The 22198-nt window shown below is 29.0% G+C and overlaps 1 protein-coding gene across 8 annotated transcripts in view; it reads right to left on the bottom strand.

Annotated features, from left to right (window-relative positions):
- The window catches only part of Stacl (SH3 and cysteine-rich domain-containing protein), a 309612-nt gene that overhangs the window by 182193 nt on the left and 105221 nt on the right, over positions 1-22198 (bottom strand). For 5 of the 8 annotated variants that reach the window (XM_071184157.2, XM_087159890.1, XM_087159887.1 and 2 more), the window contains exon 1: positions 738-2285. The exons of 1 other annotated variant lie outside the window; for it this stretch is intronic. In XM_071184157.2, the coding sequence (XP_071040258.2) occupies positions 738-921 (184 nt within the window). In that variant the 5' untranslated portion in view covers positions 922-2285. Of the gene's footprint in view, positions 1-737; positions 2287-22198 lie in introns of those variants that run through there. 2 more of the 8 variants (XM_043045475.3, XM_071184159.2) reach the window with 2 other exon arrangements.

Here is a 22198-nt window from a genome sequence, read left to right as displayed (position 1 = left end):
TTAACAAATGAAGCTGAAATGGCGTCTTGGGGACAATTGTAACAATAAGTAAAGGGACGATTGTAACAGCTGAAAATAAATAATCTTATGCTTACAAACAATTACTTAACTCTTTAAGAACCACCAATAGTTTCCTATATCATTTATATTATGTTGCATGTGCATTATTTTATTTGTCACCTTTCACAGCATAAATTAAAATTCTTAACCCCTTAAAGTTAAAAGTTTAACCCTTTAGGTCTCTGCTCATTATTATTTTTACTCCTAAAATATCACTACTATTTCGATCAATAAAAAAATATGTCACAACTATGATAATATGTATAATTAACTATGTTTTAGTTGAATTTATGAACTGTTACAATTGACCCCGTAAGTGGGGACAATTGTAACAAGTGCACGACTGTCGAAAATTGTTAATTACTAATATAATAACATTTAAAATAAGGTATTTATTTTTTTTTCTAGTAGAGAATAGTCTACTTTACTCGTCTGTCAATTAATACTGATAATATATTGGATTTTTTGTTAGTTAAAAATAGTTAAGTAAAAAATGTTACAATTGACCCCACTCTCCCCTACTTATTTTTCGGACACATCGTGATCATAATATTCTTATTTCAAATTTTCTACTATCTATGCAGCAGTAATTAATCTTAGTTATAAAATTGAGTTATCAACTATGAAATATCGAAGCAAAAAAAAAAAATGAAATAAATGGACAGGTTATACCTTACCTGTTTTAATGAGTTTAAAGTTAATAGCATTATGATCTTCCAAATGAGCTGTGAGATTTGGAGAAGTTATTTGTCGTAAACTGAGATCTGAGCTCGGGCTACTGTGAATATAATCAATATTAGATAATGAAGTCCTCATTCCACCGGAAGCCTGAGCTTTATGGCGATGGTTCTTAGAATCCATCTTTTTTCTTCTTAATTTTCCACTATTTGCAAATAAAAATGCTGAAAACAAGTTTTTTCTTTCAAAAAAAAAAATAAGATTGAAGTTCAAAAATTATGCTAGTGACAAAAACTTTTGTATATTCCAGACATAAACTGCACACGTATGATATATCCAATTCAATAATTCTTGACACTTAGAAATTTATCGTATAAAGTTGCTCTGATATTTTATTGTTTTGCTCAAACAAAACTATATATCACTCGCTAAATCAGCACCAAAAAGTTCTAAAATGAAACTAATTTATACAGGAATGTATACAAAATAATGACTACCATATCTTCAGAAATTATAATTTGAAACTGTACAAAATTGCAAGTAATTTATTAGATCGGATGGCAATCATCAAAACAGCAGGAAGTTTTGCGATTTTGTTATAACATCACAAAAATCAAAGATATTGTTCAATTTATCACTATACTGATAAAAAAATATAAATTCCCAGCGCTTTATGATTTTTTCCATATCTTTCATTATATAGTCATTGCACTAGGATTTAAATATTTATTTTATATACTGAATATTCACTGCATAATTGTTGATTTATTAAAAGTTGCTTATTCAAAGTAAAAGAAACGTCAATTATTATTTCTTGGTCATTTCTTTCTTAAAATTTTTTAGATTACTCATCATGAAATTTTTGTTATTTCCAAAGCTAACAGAATAAATTTGAGCTATCGTATAATAAAGTGGTTGAAACATTCCTTCAGGTTATGACTTATAAATTGGAATGACGAAAAGTCTCGATTAATCGATGAAACTCAATTCGACATATTTGTAATTTCATCTTTCCACTTATATTTCATACTTTTTTTTTCTTTAACACTTTCTCATTACAATCTTCTCGTTCATTTCGTAAATAAAAACTGAATACTTAACAAGTCAATTTTGGTTAACAATTTGAAACTTTAACACTGCTGCCACTTGAAAAAAAAGAAAACAAATAACAAATTAAAATAGTATCCAAATAATGCGTGGTTTTAATATCCAAACGATTTCTTTTTATTCCAATCCTGGCTGCAAAAAACGCGCGTGTTCACATTTAAAAATGTATGCACACTGATTGTTCGGAAGATTCACGCGAAGTCGGGAAAACTATAGAATTCTATTTCAGGAACACTCAAGATTAGGAGAGGAAACAAAATAGATGACGGGGACTCGAAGAAAAATCAAAACACAAGCTAGATAGATAGTGAAGTTTTCTTTTTCTTCTTTTTTTTATTCTCTTATTACTTAATGCTTTTTTAGAAACTGTGATGCGCTTCACGCGTTCTATTCAGCGCCAAGATATCGTCTGCTCCACGCAGAACAGAAAATTGGCATGGGTTTCCAAGGGGTCGTGAGCAGCGCCGCCTTACAGCGGTAGACGAAATGACCAATTCTGGAGAATAGACCGGAAACTGGTCGTTAATGGGTTTTTATTTCAAATAAAACAGGAGAAGTGTGCTTACAAAAAAAATATTGATTCATATAACGAGTCGAAAATGGCTCAACTAATTTGAATAATTCTACGATATAACTATCCAGTAAATATCATTCCATGTGATTTCAAATTTAATTATCATTTTATGTTAATTTTTTTGGACGTTGGATTAACGAAATTATTATTTAAAAGACAAGTAGGACGTAATAGAGAGCAAATTTTTTAAATTTTTTATTATAGTTTTGTTCAAATAAAATGCTCATCAGTATAATTATATGCATATATATATATATATATATATATATATATATATATATATATATATATATATATATATATATATATATATATATATATATATATATATATATATATAATTTTATAATAATTTTTACATGCTGATAAATACATTATAGATGGTTTTATCTTTTTCTTTGGAGCTAGTACTTTTGCAATGCAATTTTTTTTTTATTTTTTATTTTAAACCCAAAATATTATACAAAAGAATTTTTTAAAAACTTTTAGAAACGTATAGTTTATATATCATTAAGTATTTAATATGACTTGAATTAGTAAAACATATTAATTCTATATGATCTGCTAATTTTATAAATCGATAGTCTTCTAATTTTTTATAATTTTTTTCGTGTTATCGTTCATTTATTAAATGGCTGTCGCTATTAAATAAGGTTGATAAGCATCTATTATCAAATCTTCAAAACATTTAATACCTAAACATTTAAAACAAAGTTTGAGTTCGAAGAGTAACATTAATACGTACTCAACGAAAAAAATGGAAATATATTTCTCACTGAATTGAATATATTTATTAGTGTACTGAAATACATTTACAAAAAAAAACAAATTTTCTTATAGTGAAAGAAAATTTGAAATATAATTTGCACAAATTAATTAGAATAAATTTGAAATTTCATTTTCAAATTAATTAGCACATTTCAGGGAAGTCTCTTAAACCATTAATATTGTATCTCAATATGTAACAATTCAATCAAAAGTTTCGAAGTTGTTCAGTTTTTTATTCAATTTGCTCCTTGCAAAATCATTTGTTAGCAATAACATGATATTATCGGATTGAAAACTTTATTCGCTCCAAAAATATTTAAATAGCAAATAATAAATAGTTAAAAATTTTCAATTTCATCAAATACAGGCGCCCATTTTCAAGCCTTGCCAGACGTTAATGAGAAGAAGCAAAAGTAATTTAAAATAAAGAAAAACTAAAATTGCCATAGAAAAATGGAAAAATATAGATTAAAAGCAAAGCGAGAAAAAGCACAGTGAGAGATAAGGGTAATTATATTAAGGTTTCCGTCAATTACATTTTGATAATCGAGATATTTTGAATTAAAACTTATGTTTTTGCTTGAAAGATATCTGAGACAAATATCTTCAAAACTTGATTATTTTTATTATTATTATTAAAAAATTCTTTTCAAATAGGGAAAAATTGTTCTCTCTGTCTTATCCTAATTTGAAAGCGAGATAAAAGTTCTAATTTTTCACGACCAGAAAATGCAGAAAAATTTTATGTCTCTCATTAATAAATTCTGCATTAAGAGTTTGAAAACTATTTAATGCTCTCATTAAATAGATTTTAGCAATGTATCTCCAACATTATCTGACTTAATTGCTTTAAATTTGGGAAAAATAATATTTTTAAATATACTTTAATTTCTCTTTCCAAAATTGCAAGGCAATTTCCATATTTTGATGTATTTTTTTATATAAAAAACTAAATAAAAAGTCAAAATATAAAATTTTTATTCAAGAATTTTCCAAAAAGTTTAAAATGCTTATGGAAGAAAATTCTAATGAGAAAATAAATTATGGAAGTTTTTACTTGAAATAGATTTGATTTTTGTAAATTTGAAAAAGTGAGCTTTTCAGTTGTATTAAAAATTAACATCAATTAAAATTGCCTCTAGAATATTTGCGAAAAAAAAATTCAACTTCTAAAATGGAAGTATTTGATGCTGATTCACATATTAATACAGTACTGCAGATATTTTAATTTAAATTACATAGAGCAACTGTGCTAAGAATTATACGCTTTCAACTTTATTCTGACGCAATTTATCACTAAAAACTTTTCATAGTCTATTCAGAAATTATATCTCTAAATGGCATGAATTTCTTAACAGATTTGATAAGTAAAACCAATTATTTTTGTTTGGAATCCTCAAAATGTCTCCCTATTTCTTACAATACACCAGCAATATGCTTTTAAAGTTGTGTAAATCACACCTAAATTATCATCAAAAATAAAAAGTCCAATGTGATTTTAAAAATAATCAATCAATCAATATTGTTATTATTCTCAATATTCTACAACAGTATTAAATATTGTTGCAAAATAGTTAGCTACAAAATGCATTGATCTGCTTAAATTTTTTCTATAAAAATTTTGGTAATTAAAAATTGGAAAAAGATTATGTATTTTTTTAAATTTACTGCAAAGTTGGTTATCTTAGAACTATTGTTTTTAAGCTATGCTACCCTAGCACAAACTTCAATATATTGCCGTACAAAAATTAGTTACCATCTGCCTTGATATGTTTTATTTTAGTCTACTAAAACGTTTGTACCATTGAAGTAAAACGATTGCAAAAATATGTCATTTAAAGAATTTCATTTATTTATTTATTTGACGAAAATAAAATATATAAAAACCTGTTGTTGGGTTCTTAAAATGTGAAAATTTTATAAAAGATACGAAAGCCTTTATTCTTTAACATAAATAGACAGCAATCTTTTTTAAAACTTTTACTGCCATTTTAACCCAAATCGTAGTAATATACTAGTATTTCTGTCTAAGAACTGTAACCATTAAATCCAAATATCTATTCATGCTTTAATACTCAATCACATTTCAAATAAGTTTGAGTCATGAATTTTGAATTACTAGATTGGCCGACAGTTATTGCTCCAAGTCAACTGCAAATGGAATTAAACCGAACACTTGAACTGGTCCTTACGTTTCACAATTATCTCAACTAGAAAGAGGATATATTATAACAAGTATCATTATGGACTTCATTTGAATCGATTGCGATATCACCTAATATCCATTGCGAGTCACGTTAAATATGAAGATTCTGCATACATATGCGCACATGAAATTAAAGAATAAGTTTTACGATTTCATTCTGTGATTGGAAATTATGTCAGGTAATGCGGTCATGTCATAAATAATTTTTTCAGTATTAAATAATCTGACATATTGTAACAATTGATAATGTAAATATTCAAATATCTTTAAAATTAAAATAAGTCGACAAATTTCCAGGTTTCGGAAGTAGGAGCACAATAAAGGTGAAAAAAATGCTAGAAGAACCACGTTAGTCGAGAGAGAAAAATCAGAGCAGAATACATTTACCCCTCTGTTATCATGCTTCTTCAAGTTCTGTTTTTCACCTTTGTTTAATTTTTCATTTTTTGTTAGTAACTTTGTGTTTTCTTTTTCAAATCCTATTGGGTTTTCCTCATTCCCGTTTATTTGGTCTTGGAAATAGGCACTCATTTCCGAGTGCTCCAAACATGCTGAATCTTAATACTTTTAGAAGTTAATACATCTTTACGTAATAAAATGCATCTCTCCACTTCAGTTTCAAAGGATTGTTTAATTCATATCGTTATGCATTTATAAGCAAATAAAGTTAAGACCATTTCATTAATAAGTAATTTTAATTTAACATTCCATTATCTTGAACAACATTCAGATGTATTATAAATAACTATATTCGTGTGAGAAATGCATTAAATACTGTTATCATGAGAATACATTAGAGAAATACACTATCGTGAGAAATACATTAATTACTGTTTACTTTACAACTAAAGTAAATTTAATATTAAACTTAATAATAATGCTAGCTTATGTAGAAATGAAATAATAAAATAAATAGTTAAAATTGCATCATAGTTTGCATCAATGTTTAAAATTGCATATCATTTTAAATAAAAATTTAAACAAAACGTTAAAAGTAACGTTTAAATCGAAAGTAATTAAAATATATCTGCATAAACTATTTCAAATTTGAATACCGCTTAGATTATTAGGTAAACAAATATTAATATTATTATGTTTATAAATGTTGTTTCTTTTTATAAGCAATATTAAAAACATGTAACAACATTTTCTTTGTGACAAATTTAACTTTAAGTAACTAATAATATAAAATATTTTCATAATTTATAAACATTTAGACAAAAAATAAATTGGAGACTATTTTTTTAATACTTTTACTTTAAATTTTACGAAGTATATCCTTAGAGAAATTTCGATCTAAAAAAATATTCAATGTTTGCTTTATGGAAAAATACGAACCGTAAGGAAAATTAAATTTTTGATATCCTGTTTCGAATATGTTGTCTCGGAAAATAAAATATTGACTCTACAGAATTTGATAAAAAAACAACAAAATAATCACATATAATTCTGAATTTTTTACGAAATACAATTTTATAAATATTTTCAATCATAAAACTTTGTAAAAAACAAATGGAATTGAATTCATACAGGAAATGACATTTTAAAATATTCACTGAAAATTATGAAAAACAAATATTATAAGGATATTTAAATTTTAAAAGTATTTTTATAACTTCAGTTTACTTTTTAAATTTGAATTATTTTTTGATAAAGTAAATATAAATATTAGACTGCAAAATCTTTAATGTTTATATACTTTTTAACAAGAAATATATATTATTATATCTCTAAATGGCTAATATCTAATGAAATAGAAATTGGTATGCATATTTTTTTTGACAAATTTCAATTTCAAAATGATTAGAAGTATTTCATTCATTCCCGAGTAAATCCTTGAATCTACGACTGTTATTTTCCTAATTCCTATCTCTGTATTTCTGGTGTCAACCTGTTCATGTAGTAGCAAAAGAATAACTATCAATAAGAATAACTAACATAATATATTTGTCAATGAATGAGTTTTCGATTATTAATATTTTTTTTTTGTATTGCAGTGTTTCCCAAACTGTGTGCCACGGCACCATGGTATGTCACGGCATGAAACGAGGGGCACTGTGCCGTGCCCATGGCTTCAAGTCTGATATTATTCTTTTAAAATGAATCTGTTGCTAAATACTCTGTTTCTATTCGAAAGAATAAAAATGTTTCAAATTAGAGTTGATACTTAAGAATGTATGTAAGAACTCAGATATATCTCCCTGTCTAAAGTAAAAAGAATTTTAAAAAAAAAACGAATATTCTTGTTTTTTTTTCTTTGCTATTTTATACACCATAGAAACTGAGTAATATCTCACTGAATGTAATCTTGAACAGCCCATAAAATTGCATGAAGTAACGCTTATTTTACGCAATATTTTTATTAGTAAACAGGTTTTATCTTTTTATTATAAAAAACAAATTATAAATTAACCAAGATTAATTTTCAAAATTTTTCACGTTGCATGCTTATTCTTCAATTTCAATTTTTCGCAACCTAAATTTTTTATGCTTATTCGTGATGTACAATAGATTTGAAATATGTTGTAGAAAATTAGCAATTTTCGATTGATCGAAAGAGAAAATTGAGTAGCGAAAGGTGTGTAAAAAAATCCTTTTATTATACATTAAGTAGACTACTAATTCGTCATTATTTTTTATGGGTATTAGCCACAAATACTGCTCTACTAATTATTATTTGAAATCATTCTTATTCTGGGATTTTTTCCATTGTCTCGTTAACTTCCATTTGTTTTTCTGTTAGTTGGTCAAGGAAAAAAATAGCTCAACGGGTCAGTTTAATAGTGGTCTTCCAGTGAAAAGTCCCTCTTCTAACCCATTAGTTTAACATTTTTAATACATTTCATTTATGAAATGTCATTATTGTTGCCGTAAAGTTTAAACTCGACGTGGGGAAACGTCATTTAGATTTCATCTGCATGGTATGCCTTAAATATCATTTCATACATGCACTGAATGATAATTTTTTAAAATGCGGTAGTCATATTCCGTGTTTGAACAACAACGAGCAACGCGTGATCATTTTGTGACGTATCTGGGTTAACTGTTGAACTAAGGTTCCTATACTATCAGAGCTGACCTATCAAGCAATATTGGAGCAAAAAAGTTCACGAGTTAACGTTATGTTAGTATTGTGCTTATGTTAGCTCTTTGGAGCAAAAATAGATGATGAGTCGGCCTGTCTAATTCAGGGGCTCTATGTTGAACCACTTTATAGCCAAAACGTAAATACTTGCCGCAAATTTATCCAAAATCTAAACAAACCTGTTTTGAAGCGTGCTCATTTCTCTCACACACAATCACAAGCTACGATTCGTAACGAAATAGGTTGAACATTTTTCCAAAAGTAGTAGTGTTCGAGTTTCATTTCGGTTAGTAATGAAACCTATTCATTTATAAGACAGGTGGACTTCGTTCAAACTTTATTTTGCTTTACCCTAAATTCTATGTTTCAAATTTAAATGTCTGTGTTTAAAAATGATTCAGAATATTCTCAACGTTTAAACTTAAAATCACAGCATGGTTGTTGCTTTTTCCGATTGAGCTGAATACTCACTATATTCTGATTTTTTTATTGTTGTAGTCTGACTCTGAGATTCTAAGGAATGCTTAAAGTTTGAGAGCCATACAGCTGTTATTTGGATATTAGAATAAAATCTTCAGGACAATTCTGTGAGGATTTTGTGGCAGAAATAGTCTAGATACTCTTGCTGCAAAAGCTATATTCTCAATTTCCAGATATACTTGTTGTTGCAAATCTAGATTCACAAAACCAGGTTCACTTGCTGTAAGTCCAGATTCACTTGCTGTAAATCCAGATTCAAGAAGCAAAACCAATTTATTACAAATCCAGATTCATTTGGTGCAAGTTCAAATTCACAAACTATTTGTAAGAGAAACGAAATTTAAATAAGATAAGTTAATATAGTATTTTTAATCAATTTAACGAAAGATTTATGCACAAAAAATGCGGTAAAAAATGATACATTCTGAAATTTTCTTGTGTTAGTCAAAAATGCAGTGAGAAAGTGAACTTAATTAGGCCCCTTAATGTAGATCAAGATAAAACTGATTATATTATAATGGTAAAAGTCGTATAAGTTATTCATTAAAATGTCTTCTAGAAAATTTAGATTCTTAGATATGGGTTGCTAGAAACCCTTTCAACCTTTGAAACATTTATAGCAAAGTATTCTATTGTATAAATATCCATAGTGATGATTCATTCTTGCAATTCATTTCCCGATTGTGCAACTGGATTTAACTTTAAGCAAACTTGATCGATTTGACCTTTATTTCCCATCTTGTTACCTCTTTCATTTCATTCAATTATTGTCATTTCGGAAAAAAGACATTCAGAGTCATTTCCGAAAGGGTTGTCTTAAAGCAGCTAATGAATCTTCAGTTCCTTATTACAAAGTTATTTTCACTAATGATCACTTCTAGTATAATTCTTATTTCTTATCATGCAAGCAGCTAATGACACTGGAAAAAAAATCATTGTTTTTAGCTTCCGAAATTCATAAAAAAAAGAAATTAAATTGTGCGAAAATGAATTTGCATATCACTCGTTATTTGCTATATTTAAATTTTAATTTTTTTCTCCTATCTATAAACAGGTTTATTATAATTGTCTGTTTTAAATATACGAGATAATAAAAAATTATACCCCATTTCACCCAGTCACTAAAACAGATTTTTCAGTGACTATTGACGTAGAATAATAGAAAATATATGGGAACCATTTTAATTAATTTCACGAAGATTTTTATACAGATGGCAAATAGATAGAAAAACTTGGAGGTCAAAATTAACTCCATATTTAAGTTGGTATGATTAGAATTCTAAGAGCAGAGAATGTTATATTGTGTTCACAACTAGCAGCGTCACCTATTTACATAGTCTGTTACTAATTTATAAAAAAAAAATTCTAACTGGGACAACTGGTTTCCTAAGAAGAATGCAGCAAATTATATATTTGAATCTCCTGAAACGATACAAATAATAATATTGGAAAAGTAGTTCTGATATTTAGTATTTTTATATAATGTGTTTAAACAACTTGCTATATTTGAAAGCATAGTACAAAGAAGTCTGCAATATTGAATATTTTGCGGTTGTGCGTTACAACTATAGCAAAGAACCTTACTTTTGCTATTATACAGAGCATTCTAAGATTAATCAGGACGATAAGGTTTAAAAATATGTATAGCGAAAAGTACTGTTTCACAAATTAGTTTAAGTGCCGCAGTGTTTTACATGCTTTGAAAATAATTATTTTGTTTTATCATTAACCTGATTTTGATGTTCGACCAACAAAGAGCTATTCCAACCAGAAAAAAAACTGCGCATAAACTTAAATGTTAGATTTATACAATTTTAGACAGCTTAATTTTAAAAGTTCTCGAAAAAATTTTGCTAGTTGAATTCATTTTTTCTATCTCATCTACTTTATAGTTTTCCCAAATTTAAAATTCATTAGATGATTTCATAATTACAGTCTCTAATAAAACTGCCTTCTCCTGATATAGATTAACAATACATAAAAAAAAAATACTTGTCGTCGAACAAAATAATCATGATTATTTTAGTCGAAATTAACTGAAATATTTAGAAAACATGTGCTCCAACCAACTTTAAATTGTAATATATTCCGCAATAACTGTGTACTCATGCATTCGAACAAATATTCTAACAGCACTTTCGCACGCCATTATACTGAGCCTATTTGTAAACAAGATCCTGCATAATTTCGCACTTAAATAAATAACACTCGGAAACCTATTAGGCGTAAACCCCATTTTGAGTTTACGACTACCAATATTCAACTCCGTAGCAACCGTTTGAACGTAATACAGAAGACGAGGTAACTTCTGGATCAAGTATTGGGGGGGGGGATTAGTTTCGTAAAGGACTTTTTTCTATAAAAAAAAAAAAAAAAAAAAAAAAAATAATTTACATTTGCTTTACATGGGGAAAAAAGCCACAAAACTTCCCACGGTTAGCCTTATGGCAAAGAGACTCTAATCCATCACCCTTTAACCATTGAGGACACTTTACGTCGGCACTGTTATCGGTGCGAGCCGGATTGGGGATTCATATCGGCCAGCCATCGCTGGGATTCAAACCCGGAAGAAAAAACACCCCATTTAAGACCTCTGTCATTAAGAAAAGCAGTTTACAATTCATGAAAAAAAATTTAATTCACGAAGAAAAAAAAATTTCGATAAAATCCGATTTAACATAGCGAGTTGGACTTTAACTTTCTAAGCAGATAAATGATATAAAACGTTCCTCACCAAGTATTTCAGGAGAACATAAATTACTAATAAATGATTTCTACTTCAGAAATAAAATTGTTTACAGAATGCCCGAATTGAAAGACGTGATGGTTAAATACTGACAATAAAAGTAAATAATATCTAATGTTTCTAAGAGAAGCTTTAAGTGGTTTTTAGTCATTTACATCTAGACATTCAATTTTATATCCGAAATTTTGTGCTTTGCTTTCAGAAAATGTACTGCTGCCTTGGGATTCCTTTTTGGATCAAATCATTTATCATGGAAATTGCGTTCTTTCATCCATAGGGTAAAATTAAGTTTAAAATTATGCGTGTTACTCAAATATCTCCAGATCAAGTTGCAAGATGTGGCACATAAACAGTCTGAATAACCTCCTCAGTGGAGAAGCTATAACTGAAATTCAAAATAATGGTCGAAGGAGCTCAACTCCATTGAAACATATTTCAGAAATCATTGATGAACGTGACGCGGTTTACCTCACGTACATTATGGATATAAATGCAAATGCTAGTACACTAAAAATACAATATTTGTGGAAAAATTTAAAAGATGCATATTTTTTCTAACAATGATGATTTTGATTAATTAGATGCAAGGACAATTCGCTCTGTTTACACCAGCACCGACCACAGTGCTGACGTAAAATATCCTCAGAGGTAGATCCCCTTGCCGCTGAGCTAATCATGGAAGATTTTTGTGGTTCCCCTTTCCATGCAAAGCAAATGCGGGTTAATTCCACCTAAAAGTCCTTCATGAAGGCAATTTGTCCCAATGATTGATCGAGAAGTTCCCTTGTCTTCTGGTTTGGGCTCAAAATCACAAGGCTGCGGAGTTGAACATTGGTAGTCGTAAAATTGTGCTGCATGCGTTACTGAGTAATATAATTGCTTTTGAGTCAGTCAAAAAATATAGGATAAATTAAAAATATTATAACAAGGATTAAAGGATAAATTTATAGGTAATAGTTATAAAAACTTTTTTAATGCTCGTTACTATTTTCAGGGGAATATAACAAATTTTTTTTTATAGAAACTGTAGTAATTTTAAGTGTGTTACACGTGTTGTCAGAATTTAAATAAATATATTTTTTATATAATTTCAAATGACATATTTATTAGAAAGTGTCATTTTTTTAGAATCCAAAATTTTTAATTTTTAATGTTTAATCTTTCAGGACCACTTTTGGTGAAATCGCCCTCGACCAGATCTTTTCAGAATGATTTGCAAGCAGAGATTTCCGAAAAAGGGAAAATACAACAAATCAAGTTTTTATTGCTTCAAATCTAGTAAGAAATTTAAACAATGCAAGACGTATTGTTCACCTTCAAGCTAACAGTACATTGGTAAAAAAAACTATATTTATACATCTACTGCTAATAGTTTTAACTTTACTAAAATAGTCAGTAATAAACCTAATCTTCAAGTTAGACATAAAATGGCTCAAATACTAATGAACACTAATAATCAATTCAAGCATTTCTCTCGGAAATATGCAAAATTTCATATTCTTTCATCTGATATTTTTGAGTTATAATAATAAGAAATAAACTCAACGAAAATTTTCCGTAACAGCGGAGACTGTTGCAGTAAGAATTTTTTTAAACATAGAAAAATATGAGGAGAACAAAATCATTTTTATTGAAATATTCAGTTTTAATATTGTGTTATAATTTTAATAACAATGAATTAATAATATTTATTAGGCTCATAAAACTAAACCAGATTTTCTTTTTACAGTTGGATAAATCCTTTCTAAATAAACGTTTTCTAAAAGTTTAGTATTTCTAATATAACATATATTATTATTAATTCATTATTTGTTTAAAAATTATTTGTAAAAATACAAGAATATTTCTACTTTTAGGATATATTGTAGAAGTGGTTTGTTTACGTTCCTGCTTGAAAATGAATTTTATCTAAAAAGAATTGAAATGTTAGTGCAGTGAGTGTTATTTATTTAAGTGCGAAATTATGAGGGATCTTGTTTACAAATGGGCTCTGTATGCTGGAGTGCGAAAGTGTTGTTGTTAGAATATTTATTCGAATGCCTGAGTACACAGGTTATTTAGGGGAATATATTACAATTTAAAGTTGTTTGGAGCACATCTTTTCCGAATATTTATATTGCTTATCTATATGGGGAGAAAGCAGTTTTATAAGAGACTCTAATTATGAAATCAACTTATGAATTTTAAATTTGGGAAAACTATAAAGTAGATACAAGTTCGAATAGAACAATAAGTGCAAGAAAAAACTTAAGAGGTCAACTAGCATCATTTTTTTTTGAGAATTTTTAAAATTAAGCTGTCTAAAGTTGTAAAAACCTAACATTTCAGTTTATGCGCAGTTTTTTTTCTGGTTGGAATCGCTCTTTGTTGACCGAACATCAAAATCAGGTTAATGATAAAACAAAATAATTATTTTCAAAGGATGTAAAACACTGTTGCACTTATACACAATTTATAAAACATTACTCTTATTTATATTTTAAGCCCTATCGTCTTGAATGAGCAGTATTGCTCTGTACAAAAACAAAAGTATGCTTCTTTGCTATAATAGCTCAAAGTAGTCATAGACATGCACAGATATAAAATATTACAGACTTTTTTGCACTATGTTTGCTAATATAGCAAATTGTTTAAGTTTAATTCCATGCCAACTGAAACCAGTAGTGAATTTTTAAAGTTTGAACAATATCCCTGCCTTTGGTATCATTTTAAAGCTCATTCGTTGTAATTTATGAATTCAAAGGTCATTTTTTGGAGTAATGCATGATTATAGTAAAATTTATCATAACAAACAAAATTATCTGAAATATATACTGCCCCCTCTGTTATTATTATTGATTGAAGTTTATTTCATTCATAACACAAAAAACTTTTTTATTTAATATTTGGTTACTATAATAAAGTCAATTGGTACAATGATGCTATATTATATTTTTGAAGAAAAAAAATTTAAAATTTTAAAGTTTCTCATATAACAGAGGGGATGAAACAGGGAGGACAAAACTAAATGTCCCCTCAATTACACAAAATTGATAGGTTGACTATTAAAAAGGAACTCTAGGAATGTAAACAAGTATACCAGTATAGGAACAAAAAAAAACTTAACAGAGAAGTAGATAAGTTGAAAAAAAGAAGACAAAGAAAAAATAAAAAGGCACTGATACAAGCAGTGGAAATTCAGGAAGGATATTCTCTTTATAATATTCCTTAGGCATTGGGGAAAGCTATTAAAAAAGCAAACCGTGCATTACCTGTATCTCCAAGAAAACGTTGTACTGTTTTATGCATACTCTGTAACCTTACTACCAAAACAAAAGAAATAACCAAGTAACAAAGTTCAAATATAACTGCAAAGATGAGATGTAGCACAAGTTTCAATTATAGCAGTGCTTCCAACTCCAACTTTAAATAACCGAAGAGTCTTTTTTAACAGTGATATTTCCCTTTATTATTCATGCTATTAATTAAACATTGCACCCTAAAGTAGCATATTGTAGTAGAATTTTTGTTTTAAAAAATATTAAATTTTATTTTAGAATAAAATACTTGTATGATTTCCCCTCTGTTACGCTTGGAATTCAACTTAAACGTATTATCTAAAATACTAAATGTCAGAACTAATTTTCCAAAAATAATATTTGTATCTCTTCATAAGATTCAAATATGTGATTTGCTGCATTCTTCTTAGAAAGCTAGTTTTTACAGTTTCGCATTTTGTTTTAAAAATAGTTCATCAATAGGTGACGCAGCTAGTTGGGAATACAATTAAACGATATTTTCTATTCCTAGATTTCAAATCATATCAACTGAAATATGCGGTTCATTTTGACTTACACGTTTTTACATCCGTTAACCATCTTTCAGTGAATCTTCGTGAAATTAATTAAAATGGTTTCCATACCTTTACTTTTATTCTGCCTCCATAGTCATGGAAAAATCTAATGAAGCTGTTTTAAGAGGATTGTGATAACTCTACGAAATGGCCCACCACTTTTTATCTCGTTCTTCTGGCATAAGTCGAGGCTATCTGTCGGTCAAGTTTTCAAACATTAAACAAATTCCTCTTGCTTCACATACTCTCAGATGAAACATCTGGTGATACAAATAATATTATATACGCACTCATGGACAAAAAAAATTAGCGCATCAAGAAGGAGTCGTCAAAATGAAACGAAATTTTACATACGTAATGACTACTTTGATATAAGTAAATGATTAGAAAATCGAAGATTATCGTTTTTCTTTGATTTTCTAATCATTTGCTTATATCAAAGTAGTCATTACGTATGTAAAATTTCGTATCATTTTGACTACTCCTTCTTGATGCGCTAATTTTTTTGTCCATGAGTGTATATATAAATATATGCATATATATTACATACACTTTTGAAACCGACAATTATAATTACTTTGTTCCTAGACAAGAGACAGAAATTTATTAAATTTAGAAATTAACAAATGATGCGAAGTTTGAGGGACGTAGAAATTATTTTCGCACAGTTTAATTTCTTTTAATGAATTTTGGAATCTAAAAACAATGATTTTTTCCAGTGTCATTAGCAGCTTGCATGAGAAGAAAGAATTATACTAGAAGTGCCCATGAATGAAAATAACTTTTTATTAAGGAACTGGAGATTCTTCAGCTGCTTTAAGACAACCATTTCGGAAATGACTCTGAATGTCTTTTTTCCAAAATGACAATAATTGAATGAAATGAAAGAGGTAACAAGATGGGAAATAAAGGTCGAATCAATCAGGTTTGCTTAAATTTAAATCCAGTTGCACGATCGGGTAATGAATTGCTTTCACCAGATATACATTTATCAGCACTATGGATATTTATACAATAGAATACTTCGCTATAAATCTTTCAAAGGTTAAAAGGGTTTCTCGCAACCCATATCTAAGAATTTAAATTATCTAGAAGATATTTTAGTGAATAACTTATATGACTTCTGCCATTGAAATTAATCAGTTTTATCTTGATCTACATATTTAAGGGGCCTATTTAAGTCCACTTTCTTATTGTATTTTTGAGTAACACAACAAAATTTCTGAATACATCATTTTTTACCGCATTCTTTGTGCATAATTCCTTCGATCAGACCCTTCTTGTATGTTAAATTGAGTAAAAACACTTTATTAACTTATCTTATTTTAATTTTGTTTCTCTTACAAACAGTTAGTGAATTTGGACTTGCACCAAATGAATCTGGTTTTGTGAATCTGCACTTAAATCAAGTAACATATGCTTCGTGAATATAGATTTGTAATACGTGAGTTTTGTTTTCTTATCCCGAAAAAACGAATTTTAAATGTAAGATTTGCTTAAAATTCTATTATTCAGGAACTATTCCATTGATTTCACTCAACGTTTGTATTTTGCCGTGTAAAATTACGTACTTTAAAATGTAAAAAACAATTGTATGTTTAAAATTGTGTACCTTACAATTCATATTTTTTTCGACTATTTTTAAATAAATAATAAACGCATACTAAAATTTACTTTTTGCATATCTTTGTATAAATGAAATTTATAAGTGAGTGCAAATTTTTTTTTAATTCTCTTAAAAAGTTCTCGAATTAGGGCGAAATACGCAAAAAGTAAAATTAACAGTAAGGGGGCCAAACTTTTTATACCGCTCACTTGACCAAACTATTGGGACCCTATTTGTCAGAGTGCGACTACCCCGTATATTTTAGGAGTCAGATATTCGAATCCATCGATAAAAAATATGTTCATTCAGCGAAAGTGCGTTTTTATGTCCGATTTCTAAACCTAAAATATCGTCTGTATAATTTATTTCGCATATCTGAGGTCACCCCCTCAAACCATAAAGAATGAGTCCTAGAACGTAAAGATCCGATCATTAGATCAAAAGTTATTCAGGGTGTGTCCGAAATTTTTTCCTTGCCCACAGAACACCTTTGGAGAACTCAGCGTCTTCCAGGAAAGAAATAAAAAATACTGAGTTCGTTCCCTACAGAACACCATCAAACTTCTGGCCTATACTAGGATTCAACGCAATCAATGAAAGTAGGGTAATGAATGAATAAAAGAATTCGAATGGAAACAAAACAACACGCGACAACCTTCGAAAGGCGCCAAAAGGGATTTGATTCTGAAGCCATTGTTTGAAGAGGTTTCACGGGAGTACATTCCTGAAGTAGAGGAGGCATCCCCAGCAGAGTTTTGTCCTGAGATGTTTGGACATCAGCCAAGAAATTTCCTCGAGTCAGACGTCGGATCATAAAATCCTCAAAAGAAATCCGTTAAATCAAAACATCTGTTCGAAATTACACACTGACTACGAAATTTGAAATTTAATTCTTTCGTTTATTAAATTCCATTCTAATCTTTGGCGAAGCAAAAACATAGTGTAAGGAAAATGTAATGAAATTTAAACAGAAGAGTGGAATAAAACTAAAGCAAAAAAAAACGTGAATAAAACACAAACAAATGTACAGAGATGAAGATACAATCGCTTCGGTTCAACAAACAAGAACCTTGCTCAGTGTTTAAACATTTAATGACCATAGAAAGTTAACAAGAAAAGCACGTTCAAAGCGGGTTTAACTTATAAGGAAAAAAAACACCATATTTAAAAAAGATAATAAAGAATTAAATTATAAAATATTTTTAACACGCGTATTAAATATTAGATAATAGATTATTAACTAAATTATGGGAATTTTGAAAAATGCGTCGGAATGTTTACAAAATGAAGATAGGTAGATGAAATAAATCCATGTTGTTAAGTTCTTATTTGATTCGACATAGCACAAATCCTATCCCCTATCCTCTTTTGATAACAGAATAGGTTTAGCATGATTTTAAAAAATTTTTAGGATACAATTAGAAGAATAAAGTACATTGTGGCAAAGCAAAACGTGTGGTTTGTCCTTTTTCACCAAATTATACTTCATAACTAAATAACTAATCATCCAAAAACAACAATAAACTAATAACTTTTAATTCGACTTTTGGAAATTACGCATTTTGGAGTGACAAATACATTCATCGATCACCCGTTTATTCGCAGCGAAATAATTTAGCTGAGATTTCATTTCTCTGGCACCCTGGCTCTAATCATCTCAGGATCATATATATATATATATATATATATATATATATATATATATATATATATATATATATATATATATATATATATATATATATATATATATATATATATATATATATATATATATATATAATTTGGTTACAGCCTTTTAAATGTGTCACAGGGTGGTCCCAAAACACCCCCTGGGATGAATTTTCAATCTTAGGGAAGTGGAAAAGCTCTAAAATACTAAAGATGTGAGTAAAGAGGTTAAGAAGTCTCGGGAATGAGTTTTACAAAAATACACTTATTGGCATTGTAGAATAAAAAAGACCTATCGCGGTACTTGATCTCTCACTTGAAACTTGCGGTACTGGGAAACATCCCTGAGAATATCTGAAGACATGCAATCACAATTTTGATCCTCTGCAGAGGGGATGGCATCCCCGATTCGGTAGCCTGACGATCTGCACGCGAAGTCGAGCACTTTACGGTAGAACAGTTTAATGAGGACCGATACCGCATATCCTCTGTCCCTACGCAGACTAATCCAAGTGGTCACCCACCCTCACATTAGTGATGCTTGACTTCGGTGATCTACTGGGAACCGTGTCTTAATGATCAGTTCACTGCGGGACGATAACTCCTGAATGCAGTTAACTGAGGGGGAAAAAAGAAAGTATATATTTAGATGTATATGTTACCGTTAAAGTATATAATGCAGTTATTTCATAGAATACCTAGTTATTCCATGAAATAACTGATCGTGTCCGTTAAAGTGTGTAATATGTTATTAATTTGACACTTTAACTAGTTATTCTATGAAATAACTAGGTATTCTATAAATTAACTAATGAGAGACAGTTAAAGTGTAAAATAAACAATTTATCTAAAATGAAATAACTAGGTAATCTGTAAATAAACTAATGATAGACAATTAAAATGAAAAAGAAGCAATGTATTTAATTTATGTAGCGTATAAATGGTATTTATGGAAACGTGACATTTGTTAGAACAAGGATTACTAAAATAACACTTGGAATTACAAAGAGCATTATTTCTAAAACAAAAACATTTTTTGTTGACACACTCACACACTGGGTTTTACACGAACATTTTTTAAAACCCTGACCAGTACCTAAACTTTGAGCTGTAGCAACCGACCGAAGCGATATTTCTACATCCGGTACTTCTTCGATTTTAATTAATTTTTGTTCGCAGACACTGAACTGGGATCGGGAATATAATTGTTTTATGCTGCCGTTTCTTGTGCCCAATTGGAAAAATCCTTCGTCGGTTAATTTCATGATGACAGCTAAAATAGATTTCGCATCACCCTTTCCTCTGTCAACTTCAAGCACTGGGATAGGGACGGTAAACCCCACAGAGGCTTCAGAATGAGATTTATCCGACATTAATTTAATCTTTTTCACTTGAATTTCTAAACACTTTTTAGACTTTTCTCTTTCTTTTTGAACATTAAGTTCATCAAAACACAATTTTCAGATTTTCTGCTCAACTTCATCTTCTGAAACATAATCTTCCGAACATGATGTATGGACAGGCTCCATACATTTGAAGCAAACTATATCTTCACTGCATTCTTTTAATCAGACAACACATACTTTCGTATGGTTTAATACTGTTTGTTCTATTACTTTTTCAACTACTTGTTCAATTACAGATGTATGATATAGATTATTTTACACTTTAACTGGCTGCAGATCGTTATTCTATGAAATAACTAGTTAAATCATGAAATACAAGAGAGCTTTACACTTTAACGGACACGATCAGTTATTTCATGGAATAACTAGGTATTCTATAAAATAACGGATTTCATACTTTAACGGTAACATATATATTAAAAGCAACACACGAGTGCACATCAACAACATTGTTCGAGGAAAAAAAACATAAAGATGAGTTAACGCATCATTATAAAAAATTGCTTACACGTAAAAATTATTGAATGCACCAGTATTTCCCAAACTTATGACTTTTGTGTACCCTTTTTTAAATTTTTCGTAACGCTGTGTACCACTAATAAAAAAATGAACGCATTTTTTACTATAAAAAAATTGCACAAAAGTTATCGCAACTGGCTGTTGACACCACTAATTATTAACTGTTAACTCTGCAGAAAATACCCAATAGAAAAATACGTAATCGTAAATTTTCATGGTTAGCTTTGTTTTTAAATTAAAATTTATGAAATTTTCGTTTGTTGCAAGATATTTCGCATAAGAACGCGTATCCCAGCTAAACTGTTCGTACCCCTGGAGGTACGCATACCACACTTTTAGGAAACACTGGAAAACACGAATACACAGAAAACCATACACATAATTAACATGAACTAGAAATATAAATAAATTAATACACGGATAAAGATAGCCCTAAAAATAAAGGAATTAACGCATTAATAATGTCATCATTAATCCTTAAAAATAACTGTATTAACACAGTAAAAAAATCAGAAAAAGGCATTATGCAGCTTAGTTACTGTTTTGTCAACTTTCTAATGCGTTGAAAATAAAACAAGTCAATTATACAAACTGCGTTATTGATTAATATTATTACAAATTGTAGAGTTGTTGGTGTTATATAAAATAGTAATGGTAATGACTGTGATATTTCCACATGAGTCAAAAATAGTATCTCGATGCAATCTAATGACTTCTATTTCATTTATTCATGTTTGTCGTCATGGTTCCAGACTAACAAGAAAGCAAAATGTCATTCGCGACTCACATTGATTTTATTTTTTAACGTGAATACTTTTTATTACAAGATAGAAGGTGTAAAAATGACTAAAATTGCTTCCCTTTACTATTCAAAAACACATATGTTGACATTTATGTTTCATATTCGACTAATATTACAACGAGCTGGTTTGTTTATTTTTAATTTCTGGGTTGTACGTTTTTTTCCTTCTATTACCTTCCTAATATTAACTTTATATTTAAATAAGTTTATTGCGAGGCGGTAAATAAAAAACAATTTGAGTGTTTCAGAAAAAAGAAAAAGTGTTTCCAAATTTTTAATCATTTTGTGACAAGGTAACGGTTCAGATGACTTTCAATAAAAAAAGAATATTAAATTTAGGTTTAATTTATCTTTATTAATAAAACATGAATCAAATAATCTGGGATATACTTTATAACAGTCGTTGAACAGCCGACACAAATTTTGAGATTACGACTACTAATGTTCAACTCCATAGCCCTGTCATTTTGAACCCAATCCAGAAAACAAGGGAACTCCTGGATCAAGAATGGGTTGAAATGTGGCGTCGTGGAGGACTTTTTAATGGAACTAACCCACATTTGCGTTACATGGACAGGAAAACTACAAGAACCTCTCACGGTTAGTCTGACAGCAAGGGGACTCTAACCCATAATCTATCTAGCACTGAATATATTTT

This window comes from Parasteatoda tepidariorum, chromosome 3 (genome assembly GCF_982258835.1).
Source record: "Parasteatoda tepidariorum strain Cologne lab strain chromosome 3, Ptep-v5.0, whole genome shotgun sequence".
In the NCBI taxonomy this organism is placed as follows: Eukaryota; Metazoa; Arthropoda; class Arachnida; order Araneae; family Theridiidae; genus Parasteatoda; species Parasteatoda tepidariorum.
Note: the sequence above shows the minus strand (reverse complement) of the source record. Positions and strands in the feature narration are given on the sequence as shown.